Source organism: Elephantulus edwardii, unplaced genomic scaffold, assembly GCF_000299155.1.
Source record: "Elephantulus edwardii isolate Elephantulus edwardi_28Jun2011 unplaced genomic scaffold, EleEdw1.0 scaffold00145, whole genome shotgun sequence".
Classification (NCBI taxonomy): domain Eukaryota; kingdom Metazoa; phylum Chordata; class Mammalia; order Macroscelidea; family Macroscelididae; genus Elephantulus; species Elephantulus edwardii.
In genome coordinates, this window is record NW_006399895.1 from 380710 (window position 1) to 403348 (window position 22639).

The 22639-nt window shown below is 40.3% G+C and overlaps 1 protein-coding gene across 1 annotated transcript in view; it reads right to left on the reverse strand.

Moving 5' to 3' along the window:
• The window catches only part of ZC3H7A (zinc finger CCCH-type containing 7A), a 34257-nt gene extending 12496 nt beyond the window's left edge, over nt 1–21761 (reverse strand). Inside the window, exons 1-16 of the mRNA XM_006894492.1 lie at nt 21532–21761; nt 20500–20539; nt 18134–18331; nt 13716–13874; nt 13419–13499; nt 13281–13319; nt 12335–12368; nt 11573–11856; nt 8874–9078; nt 7513–7577; nt 6333–6519; nt 5274–5435; nt 3673–3869; nt 3077–3177; nt 2323–2504; nt 493–569 (exon numbers count right to left, since the gene is read on the reverse strand). Of these exons, the coding sequence (XP_006894554.1) occupies nt 493–569; nt 2323–2504; nt 3077–3177; nt 3673–3869; nt 5274–5435; nt 6333–6519; nt 7513–7577; nt 8874–9078; nt 11573–11856; nt 12335–12368; nt 13281–13319; nt 13419–13499; nt 13716–13874; nt 18134–18331; nt 20500–20539; nt 21532–21599 (2079 nt within the window). The 5' untranslated portion in view covers nt 21600–21761. The remainder of the gene's footprint in view (nt 1–492; nt 570–2322; nt 2505–3076; nt 3178–3672; nt 3870–5273; nt 5436–6332; nt 6520–7512; nt 7578–8873; nt 9079–11572; nt 11857–12334; nt 12369–13280; nt 13320–13418; nt 13500–13715; nt 13875–18133; nt 18332–20499; nt 20540–21531) is intronic.
• Nucleotides 21762–22639: the final 878 nt, after the last annotated feature.

Sequence of the window (22639 nt, forward strand, 5' to 3'; positions counted from 1 at the left end):
TATTGTATATACATATACTCTGGTAATTCAGTTTCACAAACCAGAGAACATGGAAAAGGCCACTTATGAAAGTCAGCTTTGGAAGTGATGACTGTAAAACATCAGAATCCATGAAAAGTCAGCTCTGGAAGTGATGTGTTAGAGTAGAAGGGAGGGAGGCCATAGCGATTTCTGAGAGATGAGGAGCAAAATTACAGATAAGGCTCATCTCTTTTACCTCTACAGACCACAAAGCTCAAGATGCCAACTGTTTTGTGCACGTGGCTCGCTAAGAAGAGGAGCCTTATTTGGCAGTTATTCAGGGAGTTCTAGGAATTTATTTTTTATAATAACTAAAATTGAGAATCGTTTTTAATCATACAAGAATTACTCAATTTCATTAAAAACTAAAACAGCAACTGTATTTTAAACCTTAACTGATTGTCCTACAACCAATATCCACTAGGCTCTTGTAGTATGTAGATGGGCTACCAAGTGCAGGACAGAAATTACCTGAGCCCCTGGCATGCTTGCTTCTAAATGTTGCCAGTATCGTTTAGATTCTTGGGCAATAGCATCATGTGAGATACCTGGGAAACAGAGAAACCTTCCATTAGGTGGAATAGAGAATAATATGCCACCAGCCTTCAGCATGAGTCACATTTCAACATAAAGAAAACAAAAAATCCTCACAACTGGACCAATAAACAGTAAGTATCATCATAAATGGGGGAAAGATGAAAGCTGACAAGGAGTTTATTTTACTTCGATCCATATCAATGCTCACAGAGCAACAGGAAATCAAGGGACATACTGCATTGGGAAAACCTACAGTCAGTGAGTCAATTCCAGCTGACAGTGACCCTCCAATAGGATGTAGAGGCTGTTGATCTTTCTGAGAAGAGACCGCTCATCTTTCTCCTGTGGAGCAGCTGGTGGATTCAAACCACTGACCTTTCAGTTGGCAGTGCAACATGCAAAGCATTATGATACAAGACCTCTTTAAAGAGCTAAGGAACACAGATGTCAGTTTAAAAACTAACATACCTATGCTGGACCCAAGACATGGTCTTTTCAATTATTTCATGTGCATCTGAAGGTTGGACAATGAATACAGAAGACTAGAGAAGTGATACCTTTGGATTGAGGTGTTAGAGAAGAGTAATGGAAACCAACCAAACAAACAAAAATTTTAAAAAGAAACACCAAAGCAAACTAATCTGTCTTAGGCAAAGTGCAGCCAGGCTGCTCCTTAGATCAAGGACGATGAGATTTCATCTCACGTATTTCCGGCATGTTACCAGGGAAGGTTCAGCCACAGAAAAAGTACATCATGCCTGGAGAAGTAGAGGGTCCGCAAAGGAGAGGACGTCCCTTAACAAGGTGGACTGATATAGTGACCGCAATAACAGACACAGTACAGTGGAGACAGTACGGACGACAGAGGATCGGGCCAGGTGTTGCTCTGTTGTGCACGGGCTGTTGTGAGTTGGGAGATGTGATGGCATCTCACCACAATAGTGTGGTCACTGTTTAAAACAGGGCTCACATGGGAGGTTGAAGGGAGGGAAAAAGTGGCTAGATAGTGAACACGAACGGCACTGGGACAGATGAGGGAAAGAACAGTCCGAAAGGAATGTATGACTAGGCATTCCATGTATGACAACAATCTGGAACAAGACGTGCTTTGCAAAGGGGTCTAGGGGAGGGGGAAAGGAGAGGAAGGGAGGCAAATGGGAAACAATGAATGAATTTTTTTAAAAAAAGGCAAGAATACCAAAACCAAAACAGTGTGGTCATTATTAACTTGGAGGAACACTTCTCCGCAATTATTATCATGAAGCCTAATACAGTCGAACATGGATGATGATACTATAACTCTGACAAAGCTTTCGTGCCTTCTAACTAATCTTTCCACTTCCCAATCTAAGATACATGTATGAGCTTATATAAAAAAAAAATAAATACAGGAGTCTAAATTCAAAGCCAGCAACTCTAAAAAGTGACTGCACAGTCAGTCTGAAGTAAAGGAGTCCTGTGATACAGGGGTTAAGCATTTGGTTGCTAACAGAAAGGTTGGCAGTTCCAATCCACTCAACAGCTCCATGACAGACTTGGCAATCTGCTCCCATAAACAATTCAGCCCAGAAGACCGTAGGGGGCAATTCTAGTCTGTCAAATGGGGTCGCTGTGAGTCGGGAGGTAACCACAGCAGCATCATTTAAAGTGGAGGACAAAATCAACAGAGTTGACAACATCAGGTGGAGAGATCCCCAAATGATCCTTTCATCCAAACCTGACTGCACCAGGATAGACACGCCTCTCAGTCACTTGCAAACCCACCTGTTTCATTCTGCATTGTCCAGACCTTCAACTCCACAAGACTGTGCGCATAGAAGCACTCGTCCTCCCTCAGGCAGCCGTATCGAACTTCATGCCGACATAAGTCAAGCTGACACTGGCCGTGGAAAGAACGGATTTTGCAATATTTTACCGTTGTCTCTCGCAAAATGTGGACAAGGCACCTAAAATGAAAATGGAATGACAGTTCAATCCTGTTCTCCAGCTTTTCAGATGAAAGCAGAGGGGCAGAAACATAATACATTCTAGACTGAGAAGGCAAATTAACCATTTTCCAATAAAATAAGTTACTATGGACTCTTGTGTGTCAGAAAGTGTGAGGATGGCGCAGGATAGGACAGGGTTCAGATCTGCTGTCCATAGGGTCGCTGTGGGTCATACTTGACTCGACGGCACCTAACAACAGCAACATCTGCTATTGTTGGTCTAACTGGAGGTCGATAGGAGCAAATTAGACCTTTAGCCATCTAATAATTTAATCTCTATCCTAATAAGCTATAAAACAATTATTTTTCTGTATTAAGTAATCAGTTTAAAAATTCCCTTCTTCCTTGCCATATCTACTAACACTGATAAGACATTTTTAAAAAGACATTTTAAAATTCTTTTCTTCCAAAACCCAAAAATAAAACCCCAAAGGTAGAATGGGATGCATGAGGGGATGCTATGACTGATTTTATCTGGATCTAAGGAAAGGATCTACTTTGTCATGAAAATGAGAAAACTATCAACATACTTATTGTCTTCAAATTCATGCTTTGTAACCGGGTGGGAACAAGAAGTAGAATTATCTTTATTTCTTTTACTTATCATTCTAGGCTTATGATCAAAACATTTCTGGAATAGAGAGAGAGAAAAGAGAACATCACAAAAACATAATAGAAAATAGAAACCCTACACTCTGAATAATACTTCTTTAGTCCCAATGCCAATATCTACTTATACTTATTTAATACTCAGTATGAAGCCTAACTATTAGTCTAATTGATAATCATGTTGTTGTTGGGTGTAATTAAGTCAATCTCAATTCACAGAGACCATACAGGACAGGGTGGTCCATGGCTATACTCGCTACAGACAAAGACTGGTACATCTTTCTCCCTTGAAGTGGCTTGATGGGTTCTAATTGCTAACGTTTCTGTTGGCAGTCTATTATTTAACCTCTCTCTACACCAACAAAGTACCTTATTTGATAATAATTCCATGTACCATGTACTAAGTGAATGTTTACTATACGTCTAGACTAAGTACTTTATATGCCCACACTTCCAAGTCAGAAACTATCACCAATTTTTCAACAGTAGATAAATCCAGGGCGGAGGGAAAAAGCACCTCACAAAGGAATATAAATTCTCCCAGGTGCTCTTGGAGAAGTTTGCACACTGTCAGGTTTATCTTCCCATTGCCACCAAAGAAAGCTTCTCGACTGAAGGCTCCTTTCCGCTCCAGTGTCCAGACATCAATCTCTTCTTGGCAATAAGCAAATGTGCAGTGGCCTGAATATCTGCACTCTTCCTCAGCAGCCACATCTAGAAAGACAGGGTGTTAAAAGACATTTAGCATACAGGCAAATGCTTTGTGGAGGCCAAGAAGTAGGAAACATCTTCAGGGAGTCACTGAATTTCCATATAAGGCACAGAGAGCTTTATTCAATGAAATACATATTACTATTTTAACAATAACATCCAGATATGGTGTTAACTTTTTTAAAAGAAAAGTACCATAAGTTAGGCTGTTTTTTATGATAAAGAGCCTCAATAATCTCATGTTCTCTGCCTATGTCTCAAAATCATTAGACTGAATGGGCCCAACTGGCATTATTTTGATCAAAAATTCCCTAATGTCCTTAATACAGATCAGAATTTGAAATTACTTTGTGCTCCAGACTTTCTGGAGCCAGTGAGCTTGGATGAACACCTGAAACTATTGCTCTAAAAGAATCTTTAAAACTTAAATAAAAAATATCTCCTAAATTCATCTAAAAACAAAATAATAGTCTCGCTTAACTAGTAAAAAAATGCCTGTTTTGAGTACTGTGCCATTCTAAGAGCCATCAACAGGCTCAAGTATATTAGAAATATGAGGATGGCAGAGGACAGGGCAAATTTACGATCTATTATTCACTGCTCAAAGTTTCACTGTGAACTACAGTGGACTTGACAGCACCTAACAATAACAACTTACGGAATCAAACTGACAACAACAACTCACACACCAGCTCGCAGCCTAAGGGTCTTGGAGAAGTTCAGGTCAAGAGGGAAGGGGCGATTCCGAAAAAGAAGGTGAGAATGGTTATACAACTCAAAGAACACAATCAGCCACTAAATCACGGAAAGCCACTGAAGAATTAGAAATGTAAGGATTTTTGAACTTGTATATGTTTTGCTGTGTGTTCTCAACAACAAAATAAATAAAAATTTTCAAAAATCATTTGAGACATGCCTAGCTCATTCATGTGAAGTGGTATGACATGACAAAAAGAGAAAAAAACAAGTCCTCTCAAAAGAGGCTGAAAAGAGCAATTTTAAAAGCTGCAGTTTAGTGCTCTAATTCTGCTTAGACTGAGACAGAAGTTCGAGATTGCTTCCTGCTTAAAATCGGTAAAGCCCAACTTCCATAAACAACCACAAAATATACCTTACATTAGACCTTAAAAAAAAAAAATCATAAAGACCGTATAAAACACTAATATCTCTTTTTTTTTTTTAAATTTAGGTTGTTTATTTTTCATTTCAATGAACATCTACAGAGATTTTGGAATTCCATTCATTCATTGTTGCACCCTTCTCCCCGCAACACTAATATCTCTTATTCCAAGTAACTTGCTACTATGTCTAAATATTCAAATTAACAATTAGTGGAATTTTTACAATAGATACAGGAAGCCATCCATCACTTACTAACATACACTATTAAGCAATTAAAGTAAATACCTTTACATATATAATATGGTCCCTCATAATTAGTTTTTGTTGGTCTTGGTCGTATCTTTTTCCATGATTTATCTTCAACATTCTTTATCCTACCAATTAAAATATCTTTCTTACATTTATGATCTATATTATCATTGTAAGTGAAATCCATTAACTTAGGGCCTGAAAAAAATATAAAGAAATTGTAAAAACCAAACCCAAGCCACAAATAAACTGCCTATATTTTACAGGCACATTTACAAGTGGACATGAGTAAATGAGTAAACATTAACAGATAAATTCCCACCAAAACCCACCTCACTTTCACAACCCCAAAATGCAAACAGGCTTATTAAAGTAGATTTTTGGGTTTATACAGTTTTGCCAGACCACCCAGTTATATCCAATACCAGTCCTCCCCAAGCACATTCGTATTTAACAAGTAGGAAACGAATTTTATGACTCATAAATATTAAAGAACATTAGTAAACATGAAAGAAAATGAGGTTGGTTCCAATTTAGAAAAATCACGTGTATTCCATCCACTCAATTCTGAGGTAAAGTCATGAATCAAGACAATAGAAAATAATTTGTATTGTGACACAAACCAATAGAAAATACTTTTCATTTTCAAAGGTGCTATTAGTTTACATATATATTCCTTATAATGTTTTTTTCCTAATTCTAGATTTATTTGAAAACCACCAAACCCTTTATAAACATAAACTTGAAAGCAAAAAATTTCACATTTCAATAAGCTCCACAAATCAGGTAAAGTGTGTTCCACACAATTCTGTAAATAAAATCATATCAAACAAGAGAAGAGTATCCTAACAACCGCCAAAGGCTCCAAATCAATAGACAGAACTCAGCAAAGTAAGAACTGATCATGTCTACATTGTGATTAGATGTGGGTTTGGCTGTGCATTCTGCTATTCAAAATAAAGACAATACATATTTTCTTAAAAAGAGAGATGAATAGTCCCCGTAGCTGGTATTTTTCACATGTATTTACAAATTCATAAAACTTCTGGATTATTTATTAGTTTACTATCATCTACCCCTTTGTTTGACCCTGACCTGTTTTTGTAAAGCAGATCTGGCAAGCTTGTCTCAATTCATGGGTTCCTTCAAGGGGATGTCTTGGCAGCACCGACGGAGATGGCTTACTGACTGCACATCCAAAAAAGTTTCCAAAGTCATTTTTAGATGGAGTTGAAATGCCCAGTAAACTCTCAGGAGCAAACAAACTACCTGGTCCATTCATCTGTAAGAGGAATAATAAATAAGAAACCACAGCCAACAAACATTACACTACCACTGAAGAAAACCAACTCTGAATGCTTCCTACAAGTGAGGATGGAGAGACTTCATCTCATGTATTTTGGATATGACTTTGGGAGGGAACAGCCATGAGAAAAGGATAACAGTCTTGGTAAAGTAGAGGACTGGTGAAAAAAAGCCACTTCATGAGCTGGACTGACGCATGAGCGGGACTGACTCATGAGCTGGACTGATGCGTGAGATGGACTGATGCATGAGCTGGACTGATGCATGAGCTGGACTGATGCATGAGCTATACTGAGAGCCATGAGCTGGACTGATTGATACATGAGCTGGACTGACGCATGAGCTGGACTGATGCATGCAATGGATGGATGCATTGGCTGCAACATGGGGCTTGATTACAGCAATGACAGTGAGGGTGGCACAGGACTAGGTAACATTTTGTTCTGTTGTATAGAACAGGGATTCTATGAGTCGGAACTGACTAAATGGGACCACACAACAACTAAAGAAGGAAATGGAATTCATCTGAAAATTAAGAGACTCTTCACAAACTAAAGATAGTACTATGCTATATTCAATGCTTGTCTGTATAAAACGGTCTGTTTTCCTCTTCTTTGGACTTGAGGTATTTTTTTTCTTTATCCTCTCTGAATTGCTAACAGGTGATTTGTTCTGCTTCAACAGTACACATAGTTGCACGCCCTGACCTTCGTGTCCTTGTTTTATCGATGTGTTAAAGCCTCTCATGGGCTTTAACACCTCAATAGCCAGTCTCATGATCCAGTGTCAACCAAACACAGAACATTTATTCCTGGAGGTCCGAGACAAGCCTTCCCACGCCACCATTTCCCAGAGCACATATGAGATTTAAAGGAGAGCATCACATTCGTTCAAGTAACTTAGTAACTTAAAGTAAAAGATCTTTTTTTCAATTTAAGTGAGGTTTTTACAAAAAGGAAGTGGCACTTACAAGTAAAGGGGAAGAATTTGTGTTGTTAAGCGGTGTTCCCTCTCTAGAAGTTGAGGTGGGCAGATCTGAAATAACAAAAACATTTCAATGGATCTTTTCATTCTAATCATGAACTAAGAATATCAGGGCTCACAGGGGCTTACTGAGGCTGGCTTTTCCCACGCCACTTTCCCACCCCAACTCCAGAGAGCAATCTTGTTCAACACTGACACTATAGAAGAGACTGGGCATTAGTTTTTCCTTTCTCCCAGAAACGAGGGGCATAAGCAACACTTAGTCACATGTATGCCAATAAAAAAAAGTTGTTTTCAGAGAAAGAAGCTAAAGAAAGGGCTACAAAATGGGACTGTTAAAAAGACAAAGAGGGGGGGAAATCACATTCAAAATGGGCAAAGGGCTTCTTTTTAAAATGCAAAGCAGCAACTCACTACCAAATAAATGAAAAATTACTTCTAAAACATTGGTCCAAATAAAAAAAAAAGTTATTAAAAAGGTTCATGAAAAGATTGTTGTTTGTTGTTAGGTGCTGTGGGGTCAGAACGGACCCATAGCTGAGCCTCAAGTGGGTTTTCAGAGGCTGTAAATGTCACAGGAGGAGATCGCCAATCTTTTTCCTTTGGAGCAGATGGTGGATTGATCTGCATTTTTTTCTGGGTTGGCCATGCAGCTCCTTACCCAGCAAAGCTCAATTTTCTTTTAGTCTACTACTCAAATGATTTCTTCTCTGTCCTGCCTCCCATAGCATGAATTATTTTTAATCAATTATTTAAATTGTGTCCCTTTAACCATGTAACCATAATTACAAGGGTTTTTAACATTATTTCTTCAAGCATAAAGTCAATTTAGGATTACAGAAACAGGACTCAGATTGGAAAGTCTATATAACAATCCACTAAAACATTAAGGCATCTGCCACATTTGACTGAGTTCAATAGATGAGGCCTAAAATAAATAGGTTTAAGTTTTGTATTTTACACGTTGGCCCACAATGGTTGCCTAATTCAGATTTTAAAAGGAGAGTCTGTCCATAAGACCCTTTAGGATGGGGTATACTTTTTTTTGAGAACACATTAAAAGTCGTTTTGTCCCAAAACATTGCAAATGACTATAGCTAAACTCAGAGATAAGCTGTGCCACACATTGTCTTATTCTTAAGCCTTTGCTTCCTGATCCCTGCAACGGCACAGTTTAAGTCAAGGTGGCTTTAAAACTAAAGGCTTAGCTTAGTTTTTATATTTTAACTGCAATGAACCTAATTCAAGCATCTACTGCCTAGAATCTTGTAAATTATGGCCACACACAAATTTCTCTTTTGCAGAAAACCCACTGCAATCATTTACCATTTTCGGCTCCATTCTTACCTCGAGTGGATTCACTCATTGAAAATGAGTTCAAAGAGGAACAAAAATCTCCTAAAGACGAAGTCAGGGGTGGATACAGTTCTGAAAAGGAAGGTGGAGGTGTATACCTTGCACCAACATGCAAGGCTCCTAGCAAAGAGGCTGGGAACATGCTAGGAGAGACAGCGGCAGGCGTCGGAAGGGGTCCTCTCACTAGCGCTGATGGCTGAAGAAGGAAAAAGAGGCAATTCAATGTCAGGAACCTCCACACAAGATTGGTGAACTACAGTTAAATTATTACCCTGGGGCCACAGGAAATAGACACTGACACAACGGGAGAAACAGAACAGACATGAACCTCAAGTTATCTTTGAAAACCAGATTTTTTTGGACTAATTGAGAATGGAGGGCACCCTTACCTCAACCCCCAAAGACTATTGTCCTGAGACATTCTAAACTCTGAACCAAAACTAGTGCCTGATGTCACCTTGTAGCTATTAACAGACTGGCATACAAACCTAAAGTCCTGCTCTGTTCTACATGAGAATGGTCAACAATTACTTTAAAACAGAGGTCAGAATATAAAGGGGCAAGGAGACTAGATTAATGGAAATGAAACAACCAGAATGGAAATAATAAAGGAAATGCTCTTGAAGAACATAGCCAGTGTCACTGGACAATCTGGGAGAAGTTGTTGAAAGGGAACCTCTAAACTGCTGGATAAACCTTCACTGAAAACCTACGGTTATTTTTTAAACTATTATATCCAGTAATCCTGACACTTTATAATGTTGAATAAAAATTAACTCAGCAAGTTCACAGTCAGGGTGGTGGAAGAAGTCTGAAAGGGATGGGGAAATCATTATGCAACACAAAGATTGGCATCAAGGTCACTGCATCACACACATGAAGCCTATCAGAAAGGCAAACATTGTGTTACACATGTATTTACCATAGTTTTAAAATAGAAAGGCCCAAACTTAAGGTGTTTGCCTTTAAAAAAAAAAAGAAAGAAAAGAATTCATTGTTGTTGTTCAGAAGAGAACAGAATACACACCAGTGCAAGTTGTTCTTCACGTGCAAATGAGTGACGATGATGACAAGCTCTGAGTTGCACAACCACCCTAACGGCCCTTTTCTGAGTCATTTCTCTTCTGTTCATACCAGCTCGCTGCTCCCTAACTGTCCTATCTAATCTTTCAAATAAATGGCTGTAGTCTGTTTGATGCCACAGTGATAGTTCTTAAAAGGGCACAGTGCTCAAGCTAGTCTTTACTAGCTAATGCTAAACTAATGCCTGGTTTTATGAAGACGTCAGAGGATGTTTTAGGATAAAGGTTTAAAGGTCACTATCATTATCCCAAGGCAATAGTTTCAGGGGCTCACTTAACTCCCATAGCTCACAGAATCTTAGAATCCATGAGAATTTGAAATTCTGTTCTGCACAATCCACCCCCCACCCCCTCTTTTGCTCAGGTTTCTTTCCTGTCTTCTTCCTGCAGACAGTCCAACACAGACAGACATCATCTACTTCTTCAAACCTGGAAACCAGCTCTCATTTCCCCCTCTAATTCAATTCTAATCACCTCCATTACTCCTGCTATTGCTACTATTCTAAGAAGGAGCAAACTGTTAAATTCTCTTAATAATTTTGAATGCCTCCCTCTAACTCACCCCTCTCGTCACTTCCTTATTTACTGCTCCTATTACTATGCTATGACGGCAGCAAACTTGTTCCGTCAGGAGCCATACAATAAATTGTTTAAGCCTGGTAGCCATTCGAGTCTCTGTTACCGTTACCTGACTCTGTGATCATAGCAAGAAAATAGCCACAAACCACATCCAAGTGAACAGGTATGGCTCTGTATTTACGGATGCTGAAATTTGAATTTTGTGTCATTCTCACATACCATAAAATATCATTTCCTTCTTTTTCAATTATTTTAAGAAAAAGTAAAAACCATTCTTAGTTTGCAGGCCATACAAAAAACAGGCAGTGGGTACTGAACCGGCAAAGGATGTGCTACATCCTATTATAACAACAACAAAAAAAAAAAAAAAAAAAAGAAAGGAGGAGGGGGTGGTAAAAGAAACCCAGGCAGGCAGCAGGCCATGTTTAGACAGTTGTAGTTGGCTGGCCATTGCTTTATGGTTACTGAAGGATCATCCTTGAAGAATAAGAAGTCACGAAAGTTATTTTCCTATAAAGACCACATCTTTACTTGAATGAAACAAACGCTTTCCGTAATATGTGATCCCAGCATCAGTTAAAGGAAAATGGGCTAATTAGTGGACAGTGGTCCCTGGAGAAGCCATCAGGTTTGAGAAAGTACCAGGTCGCCGACAAAGAGGAAAATCCTGCACTAAATGGACAGGCGCCACGGTGGCTTTAACAAGAGGCTCAGTCAGCACAGTGGAGAAGCCGAGGTTGGCGTAGGACTGACCTGACAGGGTTTCATTCTGCTTTATACGGGGTCGCTATGTGTTGGAGCCAACTTGACCTATCAAGTTTATGGTTTCCTCACCCCACCTCCCTTCAAAAATGACCACGTCAAATGCTGACACAATAGGAAGAATGTAACCAATGTTCATGGACTGGTGAGGGCAAAGACTGTTGAATGAGGGAACTACCCATTTTGTTGTGAACACTTGAATTCTTTTTAAAACACGACCAAGTTAACTAACCATGAGCAGCAGAGTGGAGGATCCCTGATGCTTACCATGACACTTTCATTCGTTTCTGGTGCAGAATCTAGGAGGTCGTCTATTTCCTCTCCAAGGACCATATCTCCATCATCGAAGAAGGCGTCAGGCATGGTGAAGGGAATCTTCCCCCCGTTTGCCAACGCTGCGGATGGCAGGGCACTCTCTTCTACTTGCAGGGGCAGAAGGGAAGTCAGGGGCACAACGGAAATGGAGGCCAATTCGCTTCCAACTTCATGGGGAAAACTGGATGCTGGCAGAGAAACCACTGGAACAGTTTCTTGCTTTGGAGCTAGTAAGTCTGTAAATGGATCAAGATGCACTCATTTGTTACACAGTACTTGTACTATACCAGTGTTAATACAGTAGTTAATAAGAGAAAAGATGACATAAGCAAAAATTTGAAAGCAAATAGAAATTAATACGACAGGATAGAAATTACAAATAAAATGTAAAAGCAATTTTTAAAATCCTTCATGTTGTCCAGCGATAGATAATTATTTGGGAGAACTCTGTTTTCTTCCTTAAAATGCCTGCACCCCATGGGGGCTGTCACCGGACAAAGGGGAGGCTGTGGTGGGTGCTCCTCACCGCATCAGCGACTATCAGAGTGCTCGATGGCACACTCCGAACACCAAGGTCATTTTCAAAAGGATGCATGCTTTATTCCTAACCACAATATCGTAATCTGATTGGACAACACTGTACAGATGTCAGCCTGAGAGCTGGCACTTTTCAGGGTGCTAGTGTGATGACGGAGTGTCAGCGTGAACACATACCTGGCTCGATATCTTCCACTGAACAGCTCGAAGCCTAGAAATGAAAGCAAGCAATGGCTCATGATCATTTCAAGACTGGCAACTACAAAGCAGTCTGTACAACTCATTTCAAGAGTATAAAGCAGGTTTTCACAGGAATTTGACACCTTTCCTATTATGATCCAAGAAATAAATGGCATTTTCAAGCCGAATCAGTGGTGTCAAATGAGGTCCTAGTCTAGCTACCCCATCACTAATTTCCCGAGGATTAGTATTTCAGGAAAATACCAATTACAAAGAGTAACTTGCAAAGAACTCAGGTCTAAGGCCTATTCTGCACACTACCCATGACTCAGACTGGCATATGAGAACTCCTAGATGACAGAGAGTTAAAAACAAAATAAAATAAAAATCAGTAAAATAAAAACACCTCAGTTTTATTTACCCCAAAGATTCCCCCAAATTACTGTTGCTTGTCCTGGAAACATCCATTCTCAAATCCCTGTAATTCTTAATATTTATCAACATCCTGCCAAATCTTCCAGCAGAGTTCAGGAAATGCTGCTTGAGATGGAAATGCACTACTTCAGTACTGACCTTGTTTAAGGTGGACAGGAAGCTACAGACAATTGCGTGCTTGAGGAATAAAAAAGGTCTCAAAAATAAACACATCAACAAGAGTCCAGAATAAGAGCTGCATAGTAAAGTGGACTGGGGGGTGGTAGGGTGGGTGGATATTGTATAACAGTGAAAGAGTTTTTTTTCTTCAAAGAGAAAAGGGAACTGGGGTGGGGGGAAAGGGAGGAAAGTGTGTAACAATGTATGAATGGAAATCCAGTCTCTGTAAACCTTCATTAAAATTTAATAAAAAAAACCCCACATCAAAAATATTAAAAGCACAATTGTCAGTGTTCATCTTTGTGGTTTTATCTTAAAAGTAGGGCTCTTATATTAGTAATAACTTTACCTTGGCAGCGCCATCTCTAGGAAGTGATTTTAATGAGAGCTGAAAGAAAAAAAAAATTAAAAAGAGGTTAGTTTACAAACAACTGACTCAAGTCTTAAAATAAGAGGAAAATATCTTATACAAAGAACTCCAGCTTACCTCTGCTCTAACATATGCTTTCCTTATTTTAAATCCCAATTTCTGAGCTAGTTCTTGAGTTAGTTTTATTACGTGTTCATCCTGCAAACATCAGCACATATGATTAATGGAGTGTTTAAATGAAATGCACTATAGAACAGAGACAAAACAGTTAGGAAGTATTTCTTGGAAAGGGGCCTGCTATAGCAGCTATATCCAATTGAAGCAGGTTCAAAGTTCCATCCAAAATTTAACTGTCTGGATGTCACTTTCCAACAGATCTGAGCAAGTAAATGAACGAAAATATCAGCTCCATACCTGAGGCACGGCTAGCGAGCATTTGGCCACAGCGTCATAAGCCTCTTTATATTTTCCTAAATCACTTAGGGCCTTAGATTTCCGATACAGAGCTTTACAGTTACTGGCATTTAAGCCGAGGACTGTATCACAGTCTTCTAACACTTTATCATGGAAACCCTGGAATGCAAGACCAAAATAAAAAGTTAATAAGCAATCCGTTTCTTGAATTAAATGCAAACAAAACTACCTCCCCCTTTTAACTTAAAGTTGATGCTGTTAGTTTTCGTTTAAAGATTACATTCACTATGAGATTTCTAGTACACAAACCAAGTAATCAACTCATTGCCATGGAGTCGGACTGACTCATAGGTCTGAGCCAGTAAATGTGTCTGAGGCTGTAAATCACAAGGGAGGAGACTGCTCATCTCAGAGTCACAGGAGGATTCAAAGCGCCAGAGGTGAAGCTTCTGGGTTAGCAGTGTAACTCTCTAGGGAGTAAGTCACCAGCGTTCCCCAAAATACACATAGAACAAATGTGATGAACAGCTTATATCCACCACCTAGATCAGACAAATTTTAGTATTTGGCCATAAAGATCCCATCTTTTTAGGAAATGGAAGCTTTGCAAATACGGTAGAAGGCCCCAGGCTTCCCTCCTCTCAGTAGTTTTGCTTTCTGGAGTACATTAAGACCGTAATTCCCCAAGAGATAACAGCCAAGGAATGTGGAATGAGAAGAAATTCCCCAGTGAATGCTCATTACAAAGAAGAAGGCGACAGCATGAACACTGTTCAAAAATTCATAGCTCAATTCTACTGAAATGTTCATAGTGAAAACTACAAGCACATCAAAACAATGTTTTCTTAGGCTTGGAAATGTGAAAAGCCAGTGTGCTAATTCCCTTCGAGGCTAATTACCGTGTGGTGCTAAAAGAACTCCTAAGAGGACTAATTGAATCTTAATTAAGAAGTAAACTGTCTGGGTGAAGTGAAAAGGCAGTATGTAAGAAGGAGGAGGACAGCACATCAGGACCAAAGCAAAAGGCAGCACTGAGAGGTGCACAAGACTTAGTGACAGCGCAGGGAGGTGAAGTACTGCCGCACACACAGCCCGGCACTAACAGCAACCACAAACACTAATCTAGGAGGCAGACATATAAGCAGAACAAGTGCGGGAAGACTACAGCCACCAGCATGCACAGGTGTGGCAAAGGTATTTCTACCTATTTCTTTGTATGTGCTGCAATCCACATACATAGAGCAGGACATACAGGGGAGCTCTGGTGGTGTAGCTCACGGAGAGCTGTGCTCCTGACCCAAAGACTGCACACAACTCCGGCAGTTCGAATCCACCAATGGCTCAAAGACAGAAAGTCAGGCAATCTCCTCGCATAGTGATTTAAAGCCTCGGAAACTTGATGGGGGTGGGGGGAAGCAAAGTTATGAAAACTTCTTAGTCACAACTAAACACCTGAGAGAATGAGTCACCAGGCTTGGAGTCACAGTCTCGGGGGAATAACATCTGACATAACACCGTTCACAAAGACAATGTTCTATGTCCTTCTTTGGTGATTAACAACTCTTGTCTTTGAAGTTAGCGAGCAGCAGCCATCTAAGACGCAACTACTAGAGTCTCCCCGTCCAATGTTAAGAAGACTGAAGAAAATCAAAGACTTAAAGAGACAGTTCTAGGATTATTGGGACTATTCGAACTACCGCTTCCACTACCTGGAGACCAGAAGAACTAGATGGTGCTTGTTGCCACTGCCAACCTCTGAGTGGGGTCCTAAAGGCCATGGACAGAATGGAAGAAAAACACAGACCAGAATTCAAAATCATGGAAAACAAAACCAAAACAACCAACAACAAAAAAACTAGCCCCAGATTGATTGATCTAGCAGACACTGGTGGGGCACCCAGGACTGATGCCCGTGGATACCCTTCAAGCCTGGAACTGAACTCAACCCGAGGGATCACTTTCCAGCCAAACAACAGGCAGGCCTATACCAAGTGAGCAGTAACACTTGTGAAGAACATATTCCTCACAACAACTAATCATTCAAGACCAAAGGAGTGGTACCAGCCTCTCTACACAATGCTCGGAAGACAGAAATGGGTGGGAAAGACAGACGAATGGACATGGGAAACTCAGGACGGAAATGGGAAGAGTACGATTACATTGAGAGAACTGCAACCAACGTCACAAAACAAAATGTGGATCAACTGTTGAATGAGAAATTAATCTGATCACTCTAAATGCTCAGGAAGCTCTGCTGCTGTAGTGGTAAAGAGTGTTGTTGTTAGGTGCCGTCAAGTCGCCTGTGACTCACAGCGACCCTGTGTACAAAAGCCCTAAACCCTGCTCTATCCTGTGCCAATCTTTTGTCTCCGACACACCTACCATCATCACCACAGTCACTGAATCAATCCATCTCATCGAGGGTCTTCCCCTCCCGCGCTGTCCCTCCACCCTCCCAAGCATGACGTCCCTCTCCAAGGACTGGTCCCTCCTTGCAACATGTCCAAAGTATGTCAGATGAAGCTTCAGAATCCTTGCCTCCAAGGAGCAGTCTGGCTTCACCCTCTCCAGGACAAACCTGTTTTTTTTCCTAGCAGTCCATGGTATATTCAGTACTCTTCTCCAGCACCATACAGCTCAAAGGCATCAACTCTCCTATCATCCCTAGTCATTGTCCTGCTTTCTGACACACAGCAAGTGTGTACAGCCTCTGAAAACCCACTGGAGGGTCAGCTGTGAGTCGGTTCTGACTTGATAGCATATAACAACACATAAATGATCAGCCAAAGCACAATTTTACACACACACACACACACACACTCTCTCTCTCTCTCTCTCACTCACTCACTCACTCACTCACTCCTCCTTAGGGCACAGTTCAACTCTGATGTAGATGAAGTCATCGTGAGTCAGAACTGATTCAAGGGCAACAATAAAAAGACTACTGTCCTCATCTAGATGTGCCCAGCCAGCATCACAGACTGCTCTTACTGGGTGGGGCCCACAATAGATGGTCCTGGGTATGAAGGGAGAAAATGTAGACCAGAACTCACAATTCTTTTCAAAGTCCAGACAACTCTCTGAGACTGCTGTCCTCAGGTATTCTCAAAACTCTGAAATAAAACAATCCCCTGAGGGTCACCCTTTAACTAAACAGCAGAGTGCCATGCAAAATAAACGATACAACCCAGTGTATACAGTAATCTGCTAAAAAGCCACCTGTAGGAGCCCAAATGGTCACGTTTTACTCTAAAGCAAAGAGAAGGCAGCAAGGCAAGGAAAGCAAGTACCAGAAATAGAATCACCAAAACATTGAATGTAGATGCATTGGAGAAAATTTGACTATGACCACTGAATAATCTGCATCAAGCACCAAATGAGACCCTAACAGGCTACGCAAAGATTCCTAACAGATATGCAAGGATGGTTCAATATAAAAAAAACAATGTAATTTGTCACATTAATAAAATAAAGCATTCATCAAAAACACAGTATAATATTATTTTTAAATATTATTGTAATAAAGAGTATGAAGTGCACTGTTGACACAGACACTTAAAAAATGTGGTCATCTGTGAACATTATCTTCCCAAGGCAACATTTTAAAATAAGCAGATAGACCTCTGAATAGCCAGTAGGAATCTCTAAGGATCACTAAGAAACATATTTTTTAAAAGCCTTAAACATTTGTCCCAAGTTGATTCCCAAAAGCATCAGGCTCTTCTAAAGGCAGCTAACAGGCAACTGAAGTAGTTAAAGAAACTTTAAAGTTTCTTTAAACCTGCTGCCGCCGTGGAGGCCACCATGGCGACTAGACTCGCAGCCTTCCTCAAGAATGCCTGGCCCAAGGAGCCCGTGCTGGTCGTGTCCTTCACCATCGCGGGTCTCGCTGTAATTCTGCCCTTGTTAAGCCCCTACACCATGTATGCCACCATCATCAACAAGATCACCCCTTACAGCTATCCAGTGCCCCTCCAAGATGATGGGAACATGCCTGATGTGCCCAGCCACCCCCAGGACCCTCAAGGACCCAGCCTGGAGTGGCTGAAGAAACTGTGAGCACCTCTGAGGATGGGCCCCCACCTCCAGCCCCCAATAAAAACCTGAAAACAAAACAAAAAAGTTTCTTTAAACCTAAATTGGGAAATCTGAGTGTCGGGGGGTGGGGGAGAGAAATCTCTCTATAACAAGATTAGGGAGTTTTGTGGCTTAGTGGTAAGAAATTGCACTGCCAACTCTAACGCAATCCACCAGCTGCTCTGAGGGAGAAAACTGGGCAATCTCCTTCCAATTAGCTGCCTCTGAAAACCGACTGGAAGGTCAGCTAAGAGTTGATTCTAACTCGCTAAGAGTTGATTCTAACTCAATGGTACACAATAACAATAGGAAGATTACTGTTTTTTAAAATGACAACTCACCATATTAGAATAGCAGGCAATACGATTGACATGCAATTTTTCAATGATTTCCTGAGGGATTATAATTTCTTCAGACTTTGCATAATCAGCTATATTTAAAGCTTCTGTGTACTGGCTTATCGAGCCTTTCCAATCACATTCCCGGAAGACATCATTTCCTTCATTAAAAAGATTTCTCACAAGGGCACGTAGATATACCTAAGAGCAGAAAGTTGCCACTTGAAATACTTGAGCAAGCGGGTTAGAGAAGCCAATTTTCATTTTGAATTTAAAATGTCAGCAGAATACAACCTGATAGAGAGCAATCGGCACTGTTTTAAAAAACAAGAACATAAGCCACAGTCACTGTGATGGGATCGCAGCTTTTACCCAGCTTGTGTGTTCAAAGAAAATTTGGGGGGAGGGGAAGGAAGAAAACCCAAAAAGTTCAACATCATCTAATATTCCACTGCAGAGACATTCGATAGCTAATACATTATTTTTATGTTATTTAACCAGCCCTGAACTGTGGAATACTGAGAATGTCCCAGCATCCCACCCTGAAGAAAAATGCCTCTTTTTCAGCAGATAGATGTTCACATCTCCAACTCGACAGTTTGAAGCCCTCAAAGAGAAGGGACTTTTAAAGGTTTCTGTGATTTCCAATTGCCTTTCAAAAAGTTCACATTTCTACAACATCCTTGTCATCACTTCATCACTCTGTGTGTGTGTGTGTGTGAGAGAGAGAGAGAGAGACAGAGAGAGAGAGAGAGAGAGAGAGAGGGAGGATGAGAACACGAGAGAGAGCATGCGTGTGCACACCCCTGCCAATTCCTAGGTTAAAAGGGGAGCCTTCTGTTATCTGTGTGTGTTCAGTTGCTGATGAGACTGGCCTTTTCCACCCTTTTATGGGCCATTTACAGCTCCTACTTGTTAATCTTTTACTCAGATCATTCTGCCTAGTTCTAAAAATGGAGAGTATTAAATAATCTTTCTCATAAGGCAAGCAAACATAAGCTTTTTGTTATCTACATTTCACATTTTCCTTCATGATTTCTAGCATGGCTTTAATATTTTAAGGCCTTTCCCCATCATATGAGCTATTTTGCTTGTTTTATGGAGTCATTTCTAAGCTGCCTAAATTATTCAAGAACACTGGGCAGGTCCATCTTTAAACAATGATGTGACCCTCTGAGGTGTCATAAAACCTGAATGCACATAAATCTCATGCTTGAAGAGTGATAGGGTTGTAGTGGCGATGTCTAGCCCCAATGTGGTATATTTCCACATGTTCGGAAAATCTTATGATGCTATGCTTAGCACTTAAATAGAAAGAATGTGGAAAAGAGGGATGGAGAATCTAAATATAGAAGCGAGAGGGACAGAGACAGTAGGAAGTGACATTTAGAAGCATGAAAACTCTTCAGAAACAAAAAGCCCAGGTAAACCAATATGTCTACAGAAAAGTGGGCCTGTGGACTGAGACATGACCAATTGGCTTTTCCCTGTGTTTACTGTGTTAAGTGGGAGAGTCACCACTCAAACCTCCCTCGTTGCCCCTTGTGACTTCTGCTTTAATGCTGTCAGGATGTCTCTTCTAAAACAGGTGACACTCTGCATTCCCCCTGTCAACAAATTCCAAACCACTTACTTTTTTTTGTGAAATAAAGTAAGTGACAGTTTTCAAGAGGCTTAAAAGATATGCTAATTCAAGATTATACTATTTAGAGAGGGGAAAAAAATTACATTTATCCAAATATGCAAAACAGTACCCAACACTGTCCTCCATATTAGAGAGGGAAAAAAACCCATCTAAGAGTCATCCACGTAAACACACAAAAAACCCCAATACCTAGTGGCAAGAAACTGCACTGCAATTCTAAAGGTACACAGTTTGAATCTACCAGATGCTCTGTTAGACAAGGAGGGGCAATCTCCTCCTGTACCAATCAGATCCATTTTGAAGGTACACACACAAAAAAATAATAAAATAAAAAAAATAAAACAAAAATAAAAACAAAACACCCAACCATAAAAACTCCCAAACAAACAAACAAAAAAGAAACCCATCATAAAACCAAAACCAAGCCAGCACTGTCCTCTACATGTGGGGTTGGTCAGAGAGTACATCTTTAAGACTCTGCAGATCATATGATCTCAGATTTGCAGCTATGATATACTAGAAAAAAGTGGCATACATAATATACAAGTGGGCATGGCTATGTTCTAATAAAGCTTTATTTACACAAACATGTAGTGGGCCACACTTGTCATTGACAGAGCAAAGTTTGCCAACACCAGTATATTATAGGTTTGTTTGTTTGTGTGTGTGTGTATGTGTGTTAATGTTCTTTTAAGCATTTAAGACCTTCCAAGAGAGTCATTACCGCATATTGTTCCTGTGTTCCCGGGTAAGACAGCGGTGACCTAAGAAGAAGAAATAAAGTTAAATAGAATTATTAGGCTCCCATTAGGGCTCGTTCAACCAGAAGTCATCTTAAAAGTGAGGTATGTACACAGTCAATAAATGTGTTTTAACAAAAAAAAAAAAAAAGTGAGGTATGATTAGCTTCCAAATCAAATCAAATCCACTGCAATAACCACTGGTCAAAAGAGTTATTTTAAGAACACGATCTCCTTTGCCACCATTTTTCTCAAGAAAAGAAAAAAAAAATAATTTAGAGCTATTCTTTAAGGAAGGCGGCTTTCAAGAAGGATACTCCTTTTAAAATCATGCCTCCACTGAAAGAAGGCTTAATTCTTCAAATGCCAAAAATATTTACAAAGTAGTACAGCACCACCACTACTACTATTTGGTCCAGTGTATTGCAACATGAAGGAAAAGAATGTCTCCATCTCAGAAAGAACATAGTGGCCCCTCTGCCTGGACATGCCCACATGAGCCAAGGGCTATGTCATCACTGTTTGTTGCAAGAAGCCCAGATAGTGACAATGCTGCTGCTTCTTTTTTTAAAAATTTTTTATTAATTTTAATGAAAATTTACAGAGACTTTGGATTTCCATTCATTCACTGTTGTACTTTTCTCCCTGCCCACTCCTCCCCCTGTGATGATGCTTCTTATGCTCAGTGTCTGAGCACAAAGCCCCTGACAGATTAGCTTGCTTTCATTCATCAGAATGGTTGTTATGAGATTTGGTTCAAATTCCTCAGTCTAACATTTAAGGGCTGCAAAAGGACTTTAGTCCTGAAATTAGGCAGCAGGGCATACAATAATCCTCACATGGGCAAGAGCAAAAATTACAGTGGGAACAAAACTATGGCATGTCTAGAGCAATTTAATAGGCTCTGTTAAACATGACTCAAGACTGTGTCACTTCTGTAAAATGTGCAGCCTTGTTAAAAATGAAAAACATCCTTCTGAAACGAAAACATCAGGTGTGAATTCTCCGGCTCTTACTCTATGAACTGCAGTCCTTCCTTAATGTTCTGCTGCCTTTTTCTTCTCTCCTCGGACACACTGGACATGTTATCCTGCACATCCACGTTCTAAATGCGCAATCTGGAAAGAAACAAGGCAGAATGTTACCCACGGCACCAGGGCCCCTAGACCCCAATAGAAACATCCAGGCCACACAATTAGCTGTGGACATGCTCCTCTCTCAGCTTGCCTCTAGGTTCCTTGATGGCCAGCATGACACGCTAGTGTGGGTCCTCCCTTGTCTAGCCTACCATGAGCAGAGAGAACAGGTATTTACTCTGCTTTGCCCTGAAAGCACAATAGCTCAGTTTAAATCAACCCAGTACCTCTGCAAGAAAAAGACCTGGTGGTCTGCTTTTAAGGTTACAGCCAAGAGCACCCTGTGGAGACGCTCTTGTCTGTCATACAGGGTCACTATGAATAAAAACTGAGTTGACCACACCCACCAATAAGTCTACAAAATGAGGCATGTTAGGACCGCGCCTCTGAAACACTTTCCAGGACAAAACCATTCTTTCTTTTTTACATTTTTAAAAATTTATTATTAATTTCAATGAAAATTTACAGAGACTTTGGATTTCCATTCATTCATTGTTGCACTTTTCCCCCCTCCCAACCCTACCCCCAGTACACTACCCTCTTGGAAAAATAAAAGAAAAATTCTTTCATTGTTTTACAATCTCTCCCTCTAGGTCCACTCTACTATACAGCCTTCGCTCTGGACTCCTATCATGACAAAAATACCTAATAATTTTCCCTCTTAAACAGTTTTCTCCCTCATCTGTTTCAATGTGGTATACATTATTGAACCCATCCTTCTCAGTCTCCCCCCAACCCCGAGGTCAGTCCTGTTTTACAACAGTGGCACCATGCAGTATTTGTCCTTTTGTGACTGAGATATTTCACTCAGCATAATGTCCTCCAGGCTCACCCATTTTGAATAACATTGCATTAATTCCTTGTTTTTCAATGCAGCGTAATATTCCCTGTGTGAATATACTACAGCTTCTCTATCCATTCGTTTGTGGATGGGCACTTAGGTTGTTTCCAACTCCTTGCTATTGTGAACAGAGCCGCAATAAACATG